Below are 17,952 nucleotides of genomic sequence, written 5' to 3'. Positions count from 1 at the left end.
AATCACAGTGCTGGGCAATTCTACAGTTTACCTAGTGCGAACATACACTATTTGGAGTATTGGGACACCTGCTAATTCACGATTCCGTCTGAAATCAAGGTTATAACAAAACTGTTTGCTCTGCTTTTGTTGGAGTATCTGCCTCTACTGTGCAGGGATGGCTTTCTACTAGATTTGGAAGCACTGCTGTAAGGATCTGACTGCATTCAGCAACAAGAGCATTAGGTCAGGGTGTTGGATGATCACCCCCACCTTATCCTTTAAATATTGGATGGAGAACCATCACACTGGGGTGCCTGACAGCATTAGGCATGGTGCCAATAGATTCATGTCTATCTGCTCCAGAGTCCTATTCTACTGGCAGTCCAATTCTTCTCTACAGCAACTATACAAGTTCTGTGTGTAAGCAATTGCACATTAGGCATGGGTGCAACATAAAATATGTATTGCATTTATTAGAAGAGGTGTCCACAAACTTTTGGACAAATAGTGCACATTAGAAAAGTGATACAAATGTGTGTGTGTGTGTGTGTGTGTGTGTGTGCAAGGAGGGGTGTTTATTTCCCCTGCACTGGCCTTGTTTGTGTGTGTAAGGGGTACAGTATATTTCTGGGCTGTGAATTTTGGCCTGCAAGGTCAGCGCATGAGTTCATGTTCATTCTGGCACAGACACGGCCCCGGTGCCAAGCTTCAGTCACACTCTGCAGCACTCTTTCACCATCTCTGCCTGGCTGTTTACCCAACGTCTCTCGACCTTTCTGACTCGCTCTTTCTCCCTCTCTTGCTTTATCTCGGGAACTTCTCCCAATCACCACTTGTTTTTCACCGTTGTGCAATTAGGAAGCCTCCTCCTGGCCTTTGCCATGGGAAAACTCTGAGGGCTGATTTTGTTTTGACGTGCTGGACGTCCAAATAACAAGGACCTGCCCTCCATTCACAGGGCAGCATCTTCTCTGCTGGCCAAACAAGAGGGACTGATAAACCCAAACTCGTACTATGGGGAAGGTATTAAAGGCATGGCGTGACTGCAGAATTCAAAACATGCAAAATACTTAATACTACTCTCTCTTTCTCTGTGTGTGTGTGTGGAGGAAGGGTGAAAACCTTTTTTTTAGTTTAGTTTAATGCCTGTGGCCTTGTGCTCTCAGTAAGTGAATCCAGATATTTTTGTAGCATTATGGATGATTGCTGCTGTATTATACAAACTTCTGCAACACGCTTTACATTCATACATAAGCAAACAGGGTCTTAAGCAGGAACAAATATGTGACTAGCAGCACTGAGTGTCTTATTGCTTTGAACTGGGTCAGATACTAAAGAGCCTAGATATGCAATCCTGGTCGTGGAGGTCCTGTCTCCCACCTGATGAAAACAACGCACTAATTAAAAAGTCATTACTGAGGTGGATCATGGAAAACACTACAACATGCAGGGCAGAGGGACTCCAGGGACAGGATTGAAAACATCTGCTCTAGTAGCACAGGAGTGAAATGCTACTCCTATTGCTAACGTTATGCTACACCCATCCCATAGTTATGCTACACTCATTTCCATGGTTACACTACATCCATTCCCATAGTTCACTATATCTATTACCATGGTTACACTATACCCATTTCCATGGTTGCACTACACTTTCCTGGTTCGGTTATGGAATAGTCCTAGAAATATGCTACACCCAAATGCGCTACACACATCCCCATAGTTATGCTACACTCATTTCCATGGTTACACTACATTCGTTTCCATAGTTCACTATATCCATATCACTATATTCCATTTTCCATCCATGGATACACTATACCCATTTCCATGGTTACGCTATACCCATTTCCATGGTTACACTACACTTTCCTGGTTCGGTTATGGTATAGTACTAGAAATATGCTACACCCAAATGCGCTACACCCATCCCCATAGTTATGCAACAATCATTTCCATGGTTACACTACATCCGTTTCCATAGTTTACTATATCCATATCACTATATTCCATTTTCCATCCATGGTTATGCTATACCCATTTCCATGGTTACGCTACACTTTTCCAGTTCTGTTATGGTATAGTACTATAAATAAACATGCTACACCCAAACGCGCTACACCCATTTCCTTAATTATGCTACATCCATTTCCATAATCACACATCATTCATTTCTATAGTTGCACTACAGCAATTTCCATAGTTACGCTATAATCCATTTCCATGGTGATGCTACACTATTTTCCTGATTATGTTATGGTATAGCACTAAATACGCTAAACCCAAATACGCTAATATGCTACACCTATACCCACAGTAATGCTACACTCTTGTTTGAACTCCATCCATTTCCATAGTTACGCTATATACACTGCCATGGTTATGCTATACCCACTTCTATGTTTATGCTACACTATTTTCCTGGTTATCTAATAGGATAGTACTAGATATACGATACACCCATTCCCATAGTTATGCTACATCCGTAACCATGGTTACACTACACTCATTTCCATAGTAACGCTATATTAATTACCTTTATTAATTAACTCCACCTCCTCCTTGAACGACTATAGACCTGTGGCCCTCACACATCACACGTCATGAAGGTCCTGGAAAGGATTATGTTGACACACCTCAGTCCTCAGGTCAGAACTCTGCCACCTTCAGAAATTCTCTGATGACTATGTGGTAGCCGGATGCATCAGGGATAATGAGGATGGAGAATACAGGGACCTGGTTAACAGCTTTGTTGTGTGGAGTGAGAGGAATCACCTGATTCTCAATGTGGCCAAGACCAAGGAAATGGTGGTGGACTTCAGAAGGAAAAGGACCACGACCGGTCCCATTACCATCATGGGTCAGGATGTGGAGCGGGTAGACACCTATAAATACCTGGGTGTCCTCCTGGACAGCAAACTGGACTGGAAGGCCACACAGAGGCTGTGTACAGGAAGGGGATGAGCAGACTCTACTTTCTGAGGAAGCTCAGGTCCTTTAATGTGTGCAGCAATATGCTGGAGACCTTCTACCAGTCTGTTGTTGCTAGTGCTGTCTTCTTTGCTGCAATCTGCTGGGGAGGCAGCATCAGGAGTGGAGATGCCAGTAAGCTCAACAAACTGATCAGGAAAGCTGGATCAGTCCTGGGCTGCTCTCTGGAAGGCTTTGAGGTGGTTGTGGAAAGGAGGACTCTGAGCAAACTCACTGCCATTCTGGAGAACAATTCCCACCCCCTCCATGATCTACTGGGCAAGCAGCAGAGCACTGTGCCAAACCCATTCCCATAGTTATGCTACATCCACAACCATGGTTATGCTGCTCCATTTCCATGTTTATGCAACACTCTTTTCCATAGTTACGCTATATCCATTGCCATGGTTACGCTATACCTATTTCCATGGTAATGCTATACTATTTTCCTGGTTATGTTCTAGTATAGTACTAGAAATATGCTACACCCAAATATGCTACACATATTCCCATAGTTATGCTACACCATTTCCACCGTTATGCTACATCCATTTCTATAGTACAGTAAACTAATTCCATTGCTTATGCTATCCTATTTCTATGATAACGCTTTTTTCAGCATTTTAAGGTGAACAATGACTGGCACGGATGCCAACACTGTCATTAGCTGTTGCCATACATACTTTTTATGTGTTTAGAGGATGGGCTCTACCCCTCCCACCATTGCTGGCACTAAAACTGTGGCTTGTTCAGAATGCCCTGCAACTATTAGTCTTGTTCATAGCATTACACCCAGTAACAAGCCCCTGTTAAGGCTGCCGTCCTCTTTTATGGTTTTCACTCCTAAACTACAAGAAGTAAACAAGTTACTCTTTTTACAATCTGAAGGTCACGTATCCTGCACGGCAACCATGCGTTCCTGCTGCTTCGCAGTAATATTAGCTCCGCGACGGGGGAAACAGAGAGACGCTGAGGTAGAGCTGTAACTGTAGCCTGCTGACTAACAGTAAAGGGTGGAGAGAAGGATAGAGTGAGGACAGATTAAGAAAAGAGAGAGGTCACACAAAGCTAGCTGACGTAGACAGGCCTGATAAACAGCCCCAGGGAGTGGTGGAAGGTGACAAGCAAGCTGTTAATAACTGGGCAAGTAAACAAAATACTCTCTATTCAGATTAGCTGTATTTACGTACTGCTTCAGAAATGCTGTACTGTTATCCGCTGTGTAATCCTACTTTACAGGAAAGCCTACATTTCATTTAGAATGGGAATTAAGGGAATTAGGATATACAGTGAGTCCAAGAAGTATTTGATCCCTTGCTGATTTTCTTCGTTGGCCCACTAATAAAGACATGATCATTCTATACTTTTAATGGTAGATGTATTCTTACATGGAGAGACAGAATATTAAAAAGAAAATCCAGAAAATAAATCTAAGGAATATATATTAATTGATTTGTATTTCATGGAGTGAAATAAGTATTTGATCCCTTAGTATTCATTAGCAGTTCTGGCTTTTACAGACCAGTTAGACACTCCCAATCAACTTGTTACCTGACCTGAAGCCACCTGTTCTCACTAATCACTTGTGTGAAAAACACCTGTCCACAGAATCAGACAGATCACACAGATTTCAAGTCTCCAACATGGGTAAAACCAAAGAGCTGTCACAGGACCTCAGAGTCAGAATTGTTGACCTTCACAAAGCTGGAATGGGCTACAAAAAGATTAGTAAGGTGTTGGATGTGAAAGTAACAACTATTGGTGCAATTATCAGAAAGTTTAAAGAGTATAACATGACAATCAACAGACCTCGGCCCGGTGCTCCAAAGAAGATTTCGCCTCGTGGGGTGGCAATGATGCTGAGAACAGTCAGAAATCATCCTGCAACCACTCGGCAGGAGTTAGCAAATGACCTGAAGGCAGCTGGGACCACAGTTTGCAAGGAAACAATTGGCAACACTTTGCGCAACAATGGATTCACATCCTGCAGTGCCCGAAAGGTACCCCTGCTGAAGAGAGCACATGTGGAGGCGCGCCTCAAGTATGCCAATGATCATTTGAAAGATGAACCAAGTTATTGGGAGAAGGTTTTGTGGTCAGACGAGACCAAAATTGGCCTCAACTCCACCCGCCATGTGTGGAGGAAGAAAAATGCTGCCTATGACCCCAAGAACACTGTGCCCACCGTCAAGCATGGAGGTGGAAGCATAATGTTTTGGGGGTGTTTCTCTGCCAAGGGTACAGGGCTACTTCACCGCATCACTGGGAAGATGGATGGAGCCATGTACCGCACAATCCTGAGGGACAACCTCCTCCCCTCTGCCAGGGATCTGAAAATGGGCCGTGGTTGGGTCTTCCAACATGATAACGACCCTAAACATACAGCAAAGGCAACAAAGGATTGGCTCAAGAAAAATCACATTAAGGTCATGGAGTGGCCCAGCCAGTCGCCAGACCTCAATCCGATCGAAAATCTATGGAGGGAGCTGAAGGTCAGAGTTGCCAAGCGACAGCCCACCAACCTTCATGATTTAGAGAGGATCTGCAAAGAAGAGTGGGCCAAAATTCCCCCTGGTGTGTGTGCTAAACTTGTGGTTAACTACAACAAACGTCTCACCGCTGTGCTTGCAAACAAAGGCTTTGCCACTAAGTATTGAGTGTGTTTGGCAAGAGGGATCAAATACTTATTTTCCTCATTGAAATACAAATTAATTAAAATATATTCTTTAAAATTATATTCTGGATTTTTGTCTTGATATTCTGTCTCTCCATGTTAGAATATATCTACCATTAAAAGTGCAGAAGGATAGTGTCTTTATTAGTGGGCAAACAAAGAAAATCAGCAAGGGATCAAATACTTCTTGGACTCACTGTACATACAATTGTCTTTACACATGCAGTGTTTACAAGTTTAGACATAACTACTTATAGAAGGGGGTTTTCTGTACCTTTACTAGCTCGTATTACATCATTCTGATTTCGCCATTATAATTCTAACACACTAAACGAAAGCTTTTTGCTGTGGTATTTAAAAAACAAATTCCCATTGTGAATTTTATATGGGAAATTTATGAATGAATAATTATAAATAATACTTAAAATGTAATAAAATATATTTATACTTAATACATAATAATGTTTAGTCACCTGTGACAGTCTGGAAAAATCTCAGAGGGTGAAAAAAATAGTATTAATAATAGTAAACCAGTAGTAATTGCATTTGTAATAGTATAATGATTCATCATAATTAATTATGAGTATGATGATGATTAAAATTATTATTATTATTATTTATTATTATTATTACAAGCCATCTGCCATCAGGTGACATACAATCACTCATCAACTATTACTATTAGGTATTTATCACTTAAACTTAACAGAATAAAATATATAAATAAAATAATATTTGTATAAATTGTAATTTACTGAGTAATTTACATCACTCCAAATTTATGGAAATGAATGAATGAATAATCATTAATAATATTTCAATTGTAATTAAATATATTTATATTTTATATATAATAATGTGTAGTCACCTTTAACAGTCTGGAAAAATCTCAGAGGGTGAATAAAATAGTAGTAGTAATAGTAAACCAGTAGTAATTGCATTAGTAATAGTATAATGATTCATCATAATTATATGATGATGATGATGATGATTATTATTATTATTTTTTATTAGTTATTATAAGCCATCTGCCATCAGGTGACATACAATCACTCATCAACTATTACTATTGGGTCTTTTTTATCACTTATAAACATAACAGAATAAAATATATAAATAAAATAAAATATTTGTATAAATTGTAAAGTACTGTGTAGAATGCCGTACATCACTGTGTGTCCTGGGGGGCAGAAAACAAGTTCATCTAACAAAGCTGAGCATAATGACTCATTTTCTAAAGTTGCAGCTAATCCTGAAGTTCTTAAAAGGTCATCTGAAACCCGAATAACAGCAGCTGAGGGGTTGCCATGGAAACCCCATACTGTTCACTCTTGTCCGGCTGAAAAGCTTCACTGGCAGGTGTCAGATAGTCAGCGGATTAACAGTGAGGCCTAATGATCTACAGGCCTTTCAGAGGAGGCAGCCTAATTACAGCTAAACCGAATCAATTTGACTAATCACACAAAGGTCCTGCTAACGCCAGGCTGCTGCACAGCTACCAGAACTCAGCATCTGGACTGAGGTTTTACGCAGTACGTCAGAAATGAACGCGACAGGGCAGCTCAGGTCCTGATCAATTCATATATATATATTATTGAAAAACGTTTGTCAGTGGCTGCGTGGGGCAGTTCAGGACTCTCTTTGAGAACGAGAGCTGTCAATAGCAATCAGCTCTGAGGAACAAGGAGAAGGGACAGTTCCCTGTGGTCTGCCAGACTGGGGAGATGGAAGAAAGGAATCAGCAGAAATCTGGTTTCCTCACAGTTCGAAAGAAACCCCATGTTCTGCATGTTTCTGTCGGTTTTCTACTCTAAAGGGAGTAATGCTACTTTCTGTGTTGCAAAAAACAAAAGTAGTGCTTTGTTCAAATGGTTGAAATCTAATAGCCATGTGGATCCACTTGTTTGTCTACAGATTAGGTAAAACCAAGGGAATCAGATGAGAAAGAAGAATGCATTCAAATTTTTGTACCTCAATTTGCTTTTGAGTTGTTCTTGGACAACTGCTTGTAATTTACACACAGTAACTAATCAAGATATTGCACACCAATTTCCGAATGTTTTCAGGAGGCAGAAATTCACTCTGTTGTTTTTTCTTTGGTAACAACAGCACATTAGTTTCTGGTAATGGTGAGCAAGTCAAACCAAGCTGAGAAATAATGTGTGTCCCAGCAATGATCGAGAACTTTTAAACGAAATGCTTTTATCACATATGGTGCTTGAAAAGTAGCTCAAATGGAGTGCTGGAAAGTTCAGCATGCTGAATGAATCTTGGAAACTTTCTGTTCTCAGATGTGTCCAAGATCTTATTTTGAACTTTCTTTCCTGTCTGCTTTTCTTGATTTCGCCTTTTCTGTAGCTCATGAAAATACTGACAAGTGGAGCTGACAAGCAATTGGATCCACATGGCTAATAGATCAGGCAAAATCAAGGAAAGCAGACAGGAAAGAAACATCATTCAACTACATTCAGGCACCAAACAAATCACAATTTAATATTTCCTGAACACTTTCACACCTATAGTTGGTTTGGTCTGGTCTGAATCTGTTCGAGCATTTCCCCATTGGTTTGGTTTGTTTTCACACAGGGGAAAAAAAAGAGCTGTAATTGTAACTGTAATTATCTGGACATTATTCCAGGTTAAACTGCTCCTGCAGAGTCTCCTTCTCAAGAGTCTCTTCTCATAAAAGGTTATTTTGGTCTGCATCTGAGTCGCATCAAAAGTGAAAACTAAATGGACTGAAACCAAACTGAACAGGCAGATAAGTTTAAGGCTTTTGAGGCCTTAAACACAGGAGGACTGTGTTAAATCATTAATTGCACCAAGTTAGATGTGCTAGATGTTTGAAAGCCCCAAAATAAGCACAGTGTGGGGTTCTCAGGGCTGAGATTGGGAACCACTGCACTAAAGCTTAATGTTTTAGAGGACCAAAGGCTAACGAAACCATGCAAACACTAAGCATAACCTTCGAGTGATCCCTTTAACCCCCCCAACACAGCAAGGCTTATTACACTTTTCACTAAAGCTTATTACTCCAACTTACTTACAAACTGGTGGGCCTATTCTTTGGTAATACAAGTTTTCAATGACACTTTCGGCCAGCCGGTGGGCCATAGGCTATTTAAAGGGTTAAGACACTTCGGGTTTTAGGGCAACAAACCCACATAAAATCAACATTTGACAATTTAGTTTCTGCACCATATCTCCTGATGATACTTTCATATCTACCATGAGGTGATTTTTGGGGGGCAGAGGTTGTGTGCTGTTTGTTTGTGCTTAATCTGGTTAATGTAAAACTCTGCTAGTTGATAAAAGTGCCTCTTGTAGACAAAAACAGCTTACTGATTATATACCCAGTGTAAAAACATACGTAGTGTTTAAAATGTAGTGAAAAAAATATTTGGTTATATTAACAGCCACTGCCTAACAACACTCTTAAAAAACAAGGGGCTTCAAATGGTTCTTTGAGGGATGCCATTAAAAAAATCTAGTAATCATCCAGTAAAGGTTCTCTGGATCTTCAAGAACTTCTTTACACTGACATTACATCTCCAGTACAAAAACATGGTTCTTTATAGAAGTGGTTCTTCTATGGCACTGCTTGAGTAACCATGTGAAGCAGCTTTATTTTTAAGAGTGTAACGTCACACCTGTTTTTCTTAAAGGTGGGCAGAAATGAGTTATACAAGCTGAAAATGAACACACCCCTGTAATTGACATGCCAGTCCACGCAGCCTGAAAAGCTGCTTCCTTATGAAGAGGCGGGACCTGGAAGGCCATGTGAGATGAGGTGAGGTGACATCACTTGTTTGTCTCTCCGCGAGAGGTATGTTTACCTTTCTTGAGTTGGGAGCCGGGAGTGTGCCCGCCCTGGAGGCCGAGGAATGCCACTCACAAGGGGAGAGGGAAGAAGAAACTGAAGCCCTTCACTATCGGTCGGGGCTGGGCGGGTGTGAAACTCAATGTATGCACAGTCACCAGTTTGTGACCTCATAACCACATCCAAGCTAAAAATAGAGCGTCTTCGGCTCATACAAACAGCACAGCCCACCTCCACCCAGCCTGGGTAGGGTACTGTAAATGGGGCACAGGCATGAATAAGAGAAAAGTTGTCAGACAGGCTTCTATTCTTTCCATTTAAGGATTAGAAAGAGTCTCATGTAATTACATAGCAGTGTGTGCTTATGTGAGGAGCATGTGTGTGTACACCCCAATCGCAGTCAAGACATGTTTGTTGTCCAAGGTTTGTTTCTTGATTTCTGCTGGAGTTATTATGGCTGTTACACAATCTCGCAATGTGATTGGCTCGGAGACATCTACAGTACCAGTCAAAATTCTGGACACACCTGGTTGAATGTGTGCTGATCATTATCTTAAAAAAGTTTGATCCAAGTGCAAGGGTTACCATATTTTTAGTTTACAAATAAAAAAAGGTATAATTTAATAATTAGCACCATCTACTCCCCCTGGAGAGAGCACAACCAATTCTGCTCTCTCGACCACGGATGGCAAAGCGGAATGGCTCTGCATTCAAATTGTGACCCCTGGGTACTGGTAGCTGTAGCGCATTAAACCATTTAGGCCTGTTTTTTGTGTATTTGACGTCTGAAAGTCTTACAGAGATCATAACTATCACCAGAACTGTGGTATGGTTACAATAATACATTCAAAGTGGTGCTGTACTGTGGTGCTGACATTGGCATGGGTGCGCCTCGTGCCTACAACGCAACACTAATAATTTCACTGGAAAAAAAAAAACAAAGAATCAAGCATGTTGGGGCTAATTGTCTACGTTTGGGATGATGAACATTAGATCTGGCCATAAACTGAAGCAATTACTAAAGTGCTACCCTTTAAGCAAAGCCATGGTGTAAAGAGTGTGAAGAACCTTTAGATCAACTTCCTATAAAAGGTTCTTCACACATCTCTTTTACAAAAACAGTTGTTTATGGAACCAACAAGGCCATCACTCAAAGAACCCTGTATCAAACACCTTCATTTTTGAGAGTGTACCTTTAGGAATATTACCATACCACGCACATTTTACTCCATCAGCACTTAAAACTTTCAGCTTGACTTAGGACATTGTGTGTAAAAAAAGTGAAAATCAGACATCGGAGAATGCACACGAGTTCAAAGGGCAGCATATGTGCATCTGTAGATACTCACAGATCTCCCTGCACCAGTCCATAGACATCATGAATGCTCCAGCCGTAACCTCCCAGCAGCACTATGACGAGGACAATGATGACCAGGGCAGGAAGTCCCCAGCTCAGCAGGAAGTACAGCAGATAGCGTCTCTCGGTGTGCTCGTCATTCATCACCAACGTCTGCCAGAAGTTTACAGCCTGTAGAGAGTGTGGGAAACTGAGAGATTACGAGAAATGGAGAAGTTCACTTCATTGTCAGATCTTCATTACACTCAAGCGGACGAATTGGTTTGGTGCTTGAAATGGAAACCTAGAGAAACCTCCAAAACTGGCACACCGTCGACTTCAGAGAGTTAATCTTTTAGGTTTGTTCGAACTTGACCCAAGATAAAAATATCCCACTTTGGAACTGATCGCTTAAAGACTGAGTAGCGTTTATTTCAGCTTTCATTGATTTCCATACTGATTTCTCAAGAACAATAGAGCATTACTGGGGTCAGAATATCTTAACTGATGTTAAAACAAATAAAACCTACAAGCCTTGCGGTTACATTGCCTCAGGTGGTGAAGTGCTTACACAGGAAGAACAAAGCTACAAAGATCCCCCGAAACTCCCTGAGCTTACAGTTTTATCCATTTTCATTGATAACAGATAAATGGATTATGGAGTAGGTGTAGCCCCACTGCCCCCTGCTAGATCCGGCCTCGGGAATGCTTGATGCAATTCTTTGGGCATTTTATCAAGCTGGCACCGTGGAGACTTTTATCCAGCTGGCTGACTGGAGTCTTCTACTTGGACTGTTATTGGCTAGACACTGATATCTTATTCACTGGGCATGGGAGGGACCTCTCCAATCAATGGCCTTCATTGATTGGTTTGTAAAGTAGAGATGGGGACGTACAGTTCTCCTCAGTACTGGATCTACTCTAAATGACATATAAAATAGAGATGGGGATATCCTAGGGGGAGACCGAAATATCGCCCGGCTTAAAAACAGTGCTAATATTAAGATTTAAGTATAGTCATGTGGTATCCATAAGGCTGCAATACATATCAGTGGCATCTTATGTCAAATTCTTCAATTTAAAATAGCAAATCTGGTATTTTCCAAAGAAAAATATTGGATCATATCAGTTGATACTTAGGATTTCATCCCTTCATAAATGGTCTGATGCAATATCAAAAGTAAAGTGACTTTTGATTGCTTAACTGTATGATGTGTTTATGTTGTGAGGTAAATATGTTGGATGATCACCACCCTACCCCACCTCATCCCACAACTCGAAAGTACTGGATGGAGCACCAACCATCATTCCAGAGAACACAGTTCTTCCACTGCTCCACAGCTCAATGCTGTTGGGCTTTATACCCCTCTAGCCCACGCCTTGCATTAGGCATGGTGATATTAGGTTCATGGTTATCTCTTCCAGAGAGTCCTATTCTATTGGCAATTCCCCTCTACAGGGACTAGACAAATCTGTGTGATAATAGCAATACAACCTAACACAGTCAATTTGAATATACACATTACTGGTTTTTATCATTTTCATTGAGTAAAAATAGTATGTAATTTCATATCACTGCAGCCCAAGAAAGGGAACATTCGATTACAAGTCAGGCAGTCCATATAGGCAAAGGGAAACCAGGCTGAGAGAGGGGAAAACGGTCATGAATGAAAGAGAACATAAGAGCAGGCTAAGACAGAGAACTCTAAGTGATTGGGGCACACAAAGTGAGACAAAACGAGAAAAGGGAGCCCTAATTGCTTACAAATCTAGCCTGAGGCCGTCACTAATTCTGATATGACTTGCCAGCTGTGACTATGAGAAAAGAGGCCCATGCTCAACACATTTAGTTTCAGGACACAAATACTTTCCAGTCTGAATCATAGTTTACCTTTCCCATTACAAACTGAGCTCAATTAGTTCCATGTGTAGTTCTGCGCAAACACAGTCACACTTTTCAACACATACACATGTAGATAATCAGTTTCAGAGTAATCGTGACCCATTTATTTCGTATCCCTCCAGTTAGGTCAGACCTTCAGACGAGAGTGTGAAAGAACATGCTGAAAAACAAGGCTTGGGTTTGGCCTCAAACAACCCTATATCATAACTTGCAGATTAGCGTAAAAGTTCAGTGCTCAGTGTAATAAACATCAACTGCCAATGGGAGATGCCAATATGTTTTGCCATATGTAAACAAGCAAGCAAGCCCCCCTATTGCCTTTGTTCAACGTCATTAAGAAAAAAAACACAGCTTATCCTTTAAGTAAGAAAAACAGCTTTTTTTCTTAAGTCTTAAGTCTTTTTTCTTAGGTCACCCTGGGTTAGGGGCGTACCTCCCGGGCCAGTACTTGGACCAATTCCTTTTTAAACAGAAAGGGAAAAGACACCCGAGGGCCTGAATGTTTACATTTGTGTGTCCTTTAAGGGATTGTGTGTAGGTGTGTGTAAGTTTTTCTTACTTTCCCTGAGCCTGTTACGCCAAATCCTGTTGATTCTGGAGCCCTGAGAGAGCAAGCTGACCTTCAGAACTTGGGGTGAGGTTGCATCCAAGGCCATGTGTCACAAGTTTCAGAACGTTTGAGGGGAGGTGAAGAAGGGATTAGTTCAGAAGGGGCGAGGGGTGAGCTCTGAAGGATGAGAGTTGGCGGAGGATTTGGGAGAGGTCTCGGAACAGTGGCGGCAGGCACGTTAAAACGTCTCCCTCGCAAAGAGCCGTGCAAGCAGAACTACACGTAGCTGGAGCAAGTCGTGCATGAGATTACGTAAAAACACGTGTTTTTTAAGTAGGACGGGGACGAATGAGGCCTATTTTTGCTTCCAGTGTGAGGCCTTTCTGAGCACAGTGTGGAATGGAGAAGTAAGTTAGCCAGGCCAAGAATATTGTCTAAACTACCAGCTCAGCTCAGATGCCTTTGATATGTGTTTAACTGCAAGCGTTCCCATGAAAGTCTGACCATTCTGATTTCCTAATCAGATTTACAAAGAAAGTTCAAAGACAGGAAGAAAGTCCAAAAAAATCAGCTTGGAAATGAACTGCTTATCGATTTCCTTTATACTCACGAAAGTCCACTCTAAACCAGCTTAGTCTCAATAGAATGCTTACAAGGTAGATGCTATTTAATAGCTATTATACACGCTGTTTCTACAGAGAACGTTGTGCTAAATATATTTAGCTTGAATTGAGTTCCTTTGCACTTAATTATTCTTAAAGATTCCATAGAACGCATTTATTCAGCATTTTAAGTTGATCTATGATGTATAAATAGTAACTATGTGAGCACAATTTTCACATGTGGTTTTACAAGCCTCTTTACAACCCTGTTATTTTTGCCAAAATCTATAAGCAGGGGTTTTATGGGCTTGTTTACAGCACTGGCGAGATCTCAGCGAGATGTGCTGTTAGTAAGCTGAAGAGACTGTAGCTGGTTCGCTTTTAGCCACGCCCCCTGGGTTTGGCAGTCGGCGGAGGCAGTCCTGTATGTTTTTAAGGGAACAGACGTTGGAGAGAAGAGATAGAAAAGACATTCTGCTAGTGTTAGATTTAAGCGTAGCACAGATACCTGTTTGCGGACACTGCCACAGAAAAAGCCACGGCCGAAAAGCCTGGTTCACATACCAACCCGTACCCTACCCCTATAACTTGCAGAGTCTGAATGTGAGGTGTCCCAGGACTGTTTTGGTTATCCCTGTTTCTTTTTTAAGGAGGACAGAACAGCATCTGAAGTTCATGGTTTGTCACTTCTATGTACCAAACTCTTCAAGTAAAGTACAGTTTGACATTCTTGAGCCCATTTTATCACTTATAAAAGAAGCCCATGTTTATAGATAACAGTATGTCATGCAGGGCCAGAAACCACAGAAACAAGCCTATCTGGGATTACGTAACAAATTGACATGGTTTAAGGCTAGAGCCAGCGTGTTAATGGGTGGTTTCCATTACTAATTAGCCTCAATAGCCTTGTAGCTACAGCGCAACAACCTAAAGAAGCAGGCCTCGAACACCAAACCTCCATGCCTTCTAAACTACATTTGAGGTGAGGGGAAATCTATGGGAATTTGGAAATCATGAACACACTGCTTTTCTCCTACCTGTATGAGCATCCAGCTGAACTGGCTGAGGTGGAAGTAGTGGAAGAAAAGGCCCAGAGCAGCACAGCTGTCCTCATTGAACATCTTGCCCCTGAACGCTGACACCAGGAAGCAAATCTGAAACAGACAGAGGACAGTGGTCTTCAGTTCATGTCAACGGTTCAGGCTTATTTATAAAAACAACACACACACACACACAACCGTCTTATAAACATGTCGAGAAACTTTCATCGCGACATTTCAGCAGCATAGCCCCTCCAAACCCGCAGGACATGGCTCAATGATTTATGGCTATATATTTTTCATGCATTTTTAAAAAGCCTTGAGACTCATGTGCCCAGGAGTTAGATACCATATTTCACAGAGAATTCAACAGGACTTCGCTCTGCAGAACGGAGAGCCGAAAACGAGCAACAGTTGAATGAAGGACCGTGTTTATGCATGTCTGTGACTTTGGATCTGTGACATTTTTCTTTTCTGTTCGCAGTCGTGATACACCTCTACTGAGCTGTGTGCGCATTCTGTGTGTCCGTCATGCCAAAACATCAAACTGAGTTGTATGTAATTCATCCTGTAACTCACTATGTAATTCAATATGTATTTATTTAATTACATTTAAACTGTATGAAAGCAATAACTCTTTACCTTAACAGGCAGAGACAAACTTTAAAATTGAAGCTTGGGCCAATGAGACTCAAACAAATCAGAGGTCAACCCTACGGATTAAAAAAAAGCTACTAGAGCAGCTGAAAATATTACACAGACCCTATTCCACTGCTCACTTAGTGCCAGCCGTGCCTGGCACCTGTTCTTGCATAACACAGAGCAAAGGGGAAAACAAAGGAGAGAGAGAGAGAGAGAGAGAGCACGCTTGGGGGAGAGCAAGCAGCCAGGTCAATGAGCAAAAATCTTGCTGTCGTCACATTTTCACTGCATTCATAGTTTTAAGGCTTGTTTGTGAACTGGTAGATTCATACTGATTTGTATGTACTGGGTGCTGGGCGTACTTCTTTCTTCTGTTGTTGTTATTGGTGCTGGTTAGCAACGAGGGAGGGAGAAAACTAGTCATGGCCACCTCATCTTTACAATGACACAAATACAACATCTTTGACTTGCTCAACACACTTGCAGGAGAACACCAACTGCTAAATCGGTTACATCGTAACAAATATTTGGCAACGCTGGCTCGCTAATCATGCCGAATTGTGGGAGAGCAGCGGTAGAGCCACTATTCACCAAAGAGCAAGGACAAGCCTGCTCTCCTGTACTCCCAGCCAAAGACGGCTGCAGAATCACGCAACAGGGGCAGCACTTAGACAGTCGTGCCACTTGGAAGGCCAGAAATGTGCTTCTGCGGGTAGTTAACAATATATCCTGTATTATTTCTAGAATATCACTAAATAGCAAAGCTATACACCAATCTGCTTTAACATTTTCACCACTGACAGGTGAAGTGAAACACCTTGATTATCTTCATCAACAGGGGCACATGTCATTAGGTGGGATTCACTGTATTAGGCAGCAAGTGAACAGTCAGTTCTTGAAGGTGACCTGCTGGAAGCAGGACAAATAGGCAGGCGTGAGAATCTGAGCCACTTAGACAACTGTGATGGCTAGACGACTGGGTCAGAACATCTCCAAGACATCAGGCAGGTCTTAAAAGATTTTTTCCTGGTATGCAGTGGTCAGGACCTTCCAAAAGTGGTCCAAGAAAGGACAACCAGTGAACCAGCGACAGGATCATGGCCACCTAAAGCTAATTGATGCGATCCATGGAGACCCCACCTCACAACGTATGACTTGCTAACTTATGATCTGCTGCTAATGTATTTATGCCAGATACCACAGGACACCTTGTGGAGTTCATGCCTTGAATGGTCAGATGTCTTATGGCAACACAAGGGTGAGCTACTTAATATTATATAGGTATTAATGTTATGGCTGATCGTGAATATTATTATACATACTATACATACTTACATCTATAGACCTTGCAGTATATTTAGTGACAATATTCTAGATATAGAAATAGAATAAATAGAAAAAAAAACAATACAAAGTGATTCTAATGCCTCTAATCAACATTTGCATGTCTTAACAACTTTATTTCCACCAGTCGGCTCACTCTGCAGTGTTAGGCACCTGTATTGCTGACTCAGATGATGAAGCCTGAATTATGACAGTGCAGTTTTTGCTGGCGCATCTAGAGTGACCTTGTCCTCCGCAGACAGATTTCAGTGTGACTCATGCATTTCCTCTCTGGAGGGGACTCTTCCAGACCCGAATGGGAAAGGCAGGGACATGCACCTGCCAAAAGTGAAAACATGCTGGCTGATAGAGGACTACAGCTGCAGCTCTACAGTTTATCACAGCAGCGTCGTCATCACCACCATCAGCGCTACACTATGAGGCAAATATGGGCCTGTCTCAGGATTTCTTATATATGTATTTAAAATGGACCTCTGAATGAAGTTGTGCGTCATTCTGCAGCTGTTCTGTACTCCGTGCTCATGCATTAGGAACTCTGGGGCTAAGCAGTTTTCTCGTACCTGTGTCTTACTCCATGGCAAACAACAGCAACGTTCCAAATCCAATACATTGTCCTGGATACATGTCCAAATGTTTGTGGACACCCCCTCTAATGAATGCATTCTGCAACTTTAAGTTGCACCCATTGCTGACACAGTAGCACCGATAGGATAGGACTCCCTGGATTTATAAGATAAATGTGAACCTATTTGGCACCGTGCCAAAAGCCAGGCATGGACTAGAAGGGTATAAAGCCCCCCAGCATTGAGCTGTGGAGCAGTGGAACTGTGTTCTCTGGAATGATAGTTTGGTGCTCCATCCAATCCTTTTGGGATGAGTTTGGGGATGAGGTGGGGTGGTGATCATCCAAAATCATGACCTCACTAATGCTCTTGTTGCTGAATGCAATCAAATCCTTACAGCAATGCTCACAATCTAGTAGAAAGTCTTCCATGGACAGTAGAGAGTTACTCCAACAAATGAAAGAAACTCTTTTTTTTTAATTCCCATGATTTTGGAGGAAACAATGAATAAGCAGGTGTCTCAATA

The 17,952-nt window shown here is 41.6% G+C and overlaps 1 protein-coding gene across 2 annotated transcripts in view; it reads right to left on the bottom strand.

Moving 5' to 3' along the window:
• The window catches only part of adgrv1 (adhesion G protein-coupled receptor V1), a 187,865-nt gene that overhangs the window by 35,554 nt on the left and 134,359 nt on the right, over positions 1-17,952 (bottom strand). For both annotated transcript variants that reach the window (XM_072664705.1, XM_072664706.1), the window contains 2 exons: positions 14,875-14,991; positions 10,796-10,974 (listed from right to left, as the gene is read on the bottom strand). In XM_072664705.1, the coding sequence (XP_072520806.1) occupies positions 10,796-10,974; positions 14,875-14,991 (296 nt within the window). The remainder of the gene's footprint in view (positions 1-10,795; positions 10,975-14,874; positions 14,992-17,952) is intronic.

The sequence above is a fragment of the Salminus brasiliensis genome, chromosome 20 (genome assembly GCF_030463535.1).
Source record: "Salminus brasiliensis chromosome 20, fSalBra1.hap2, whole genome shotgun sequence".
Classification (NCBI taxonomy): domain Eukaryota; kingdom Metazoa; phylum Chordata; class Actinopteri; order Characiformes; family Bryconidae; genus Salminus; species Salminus brasiliensis.
This window is presented reverse-complemented; position numbering and strand designations above follow the sequence as displayed.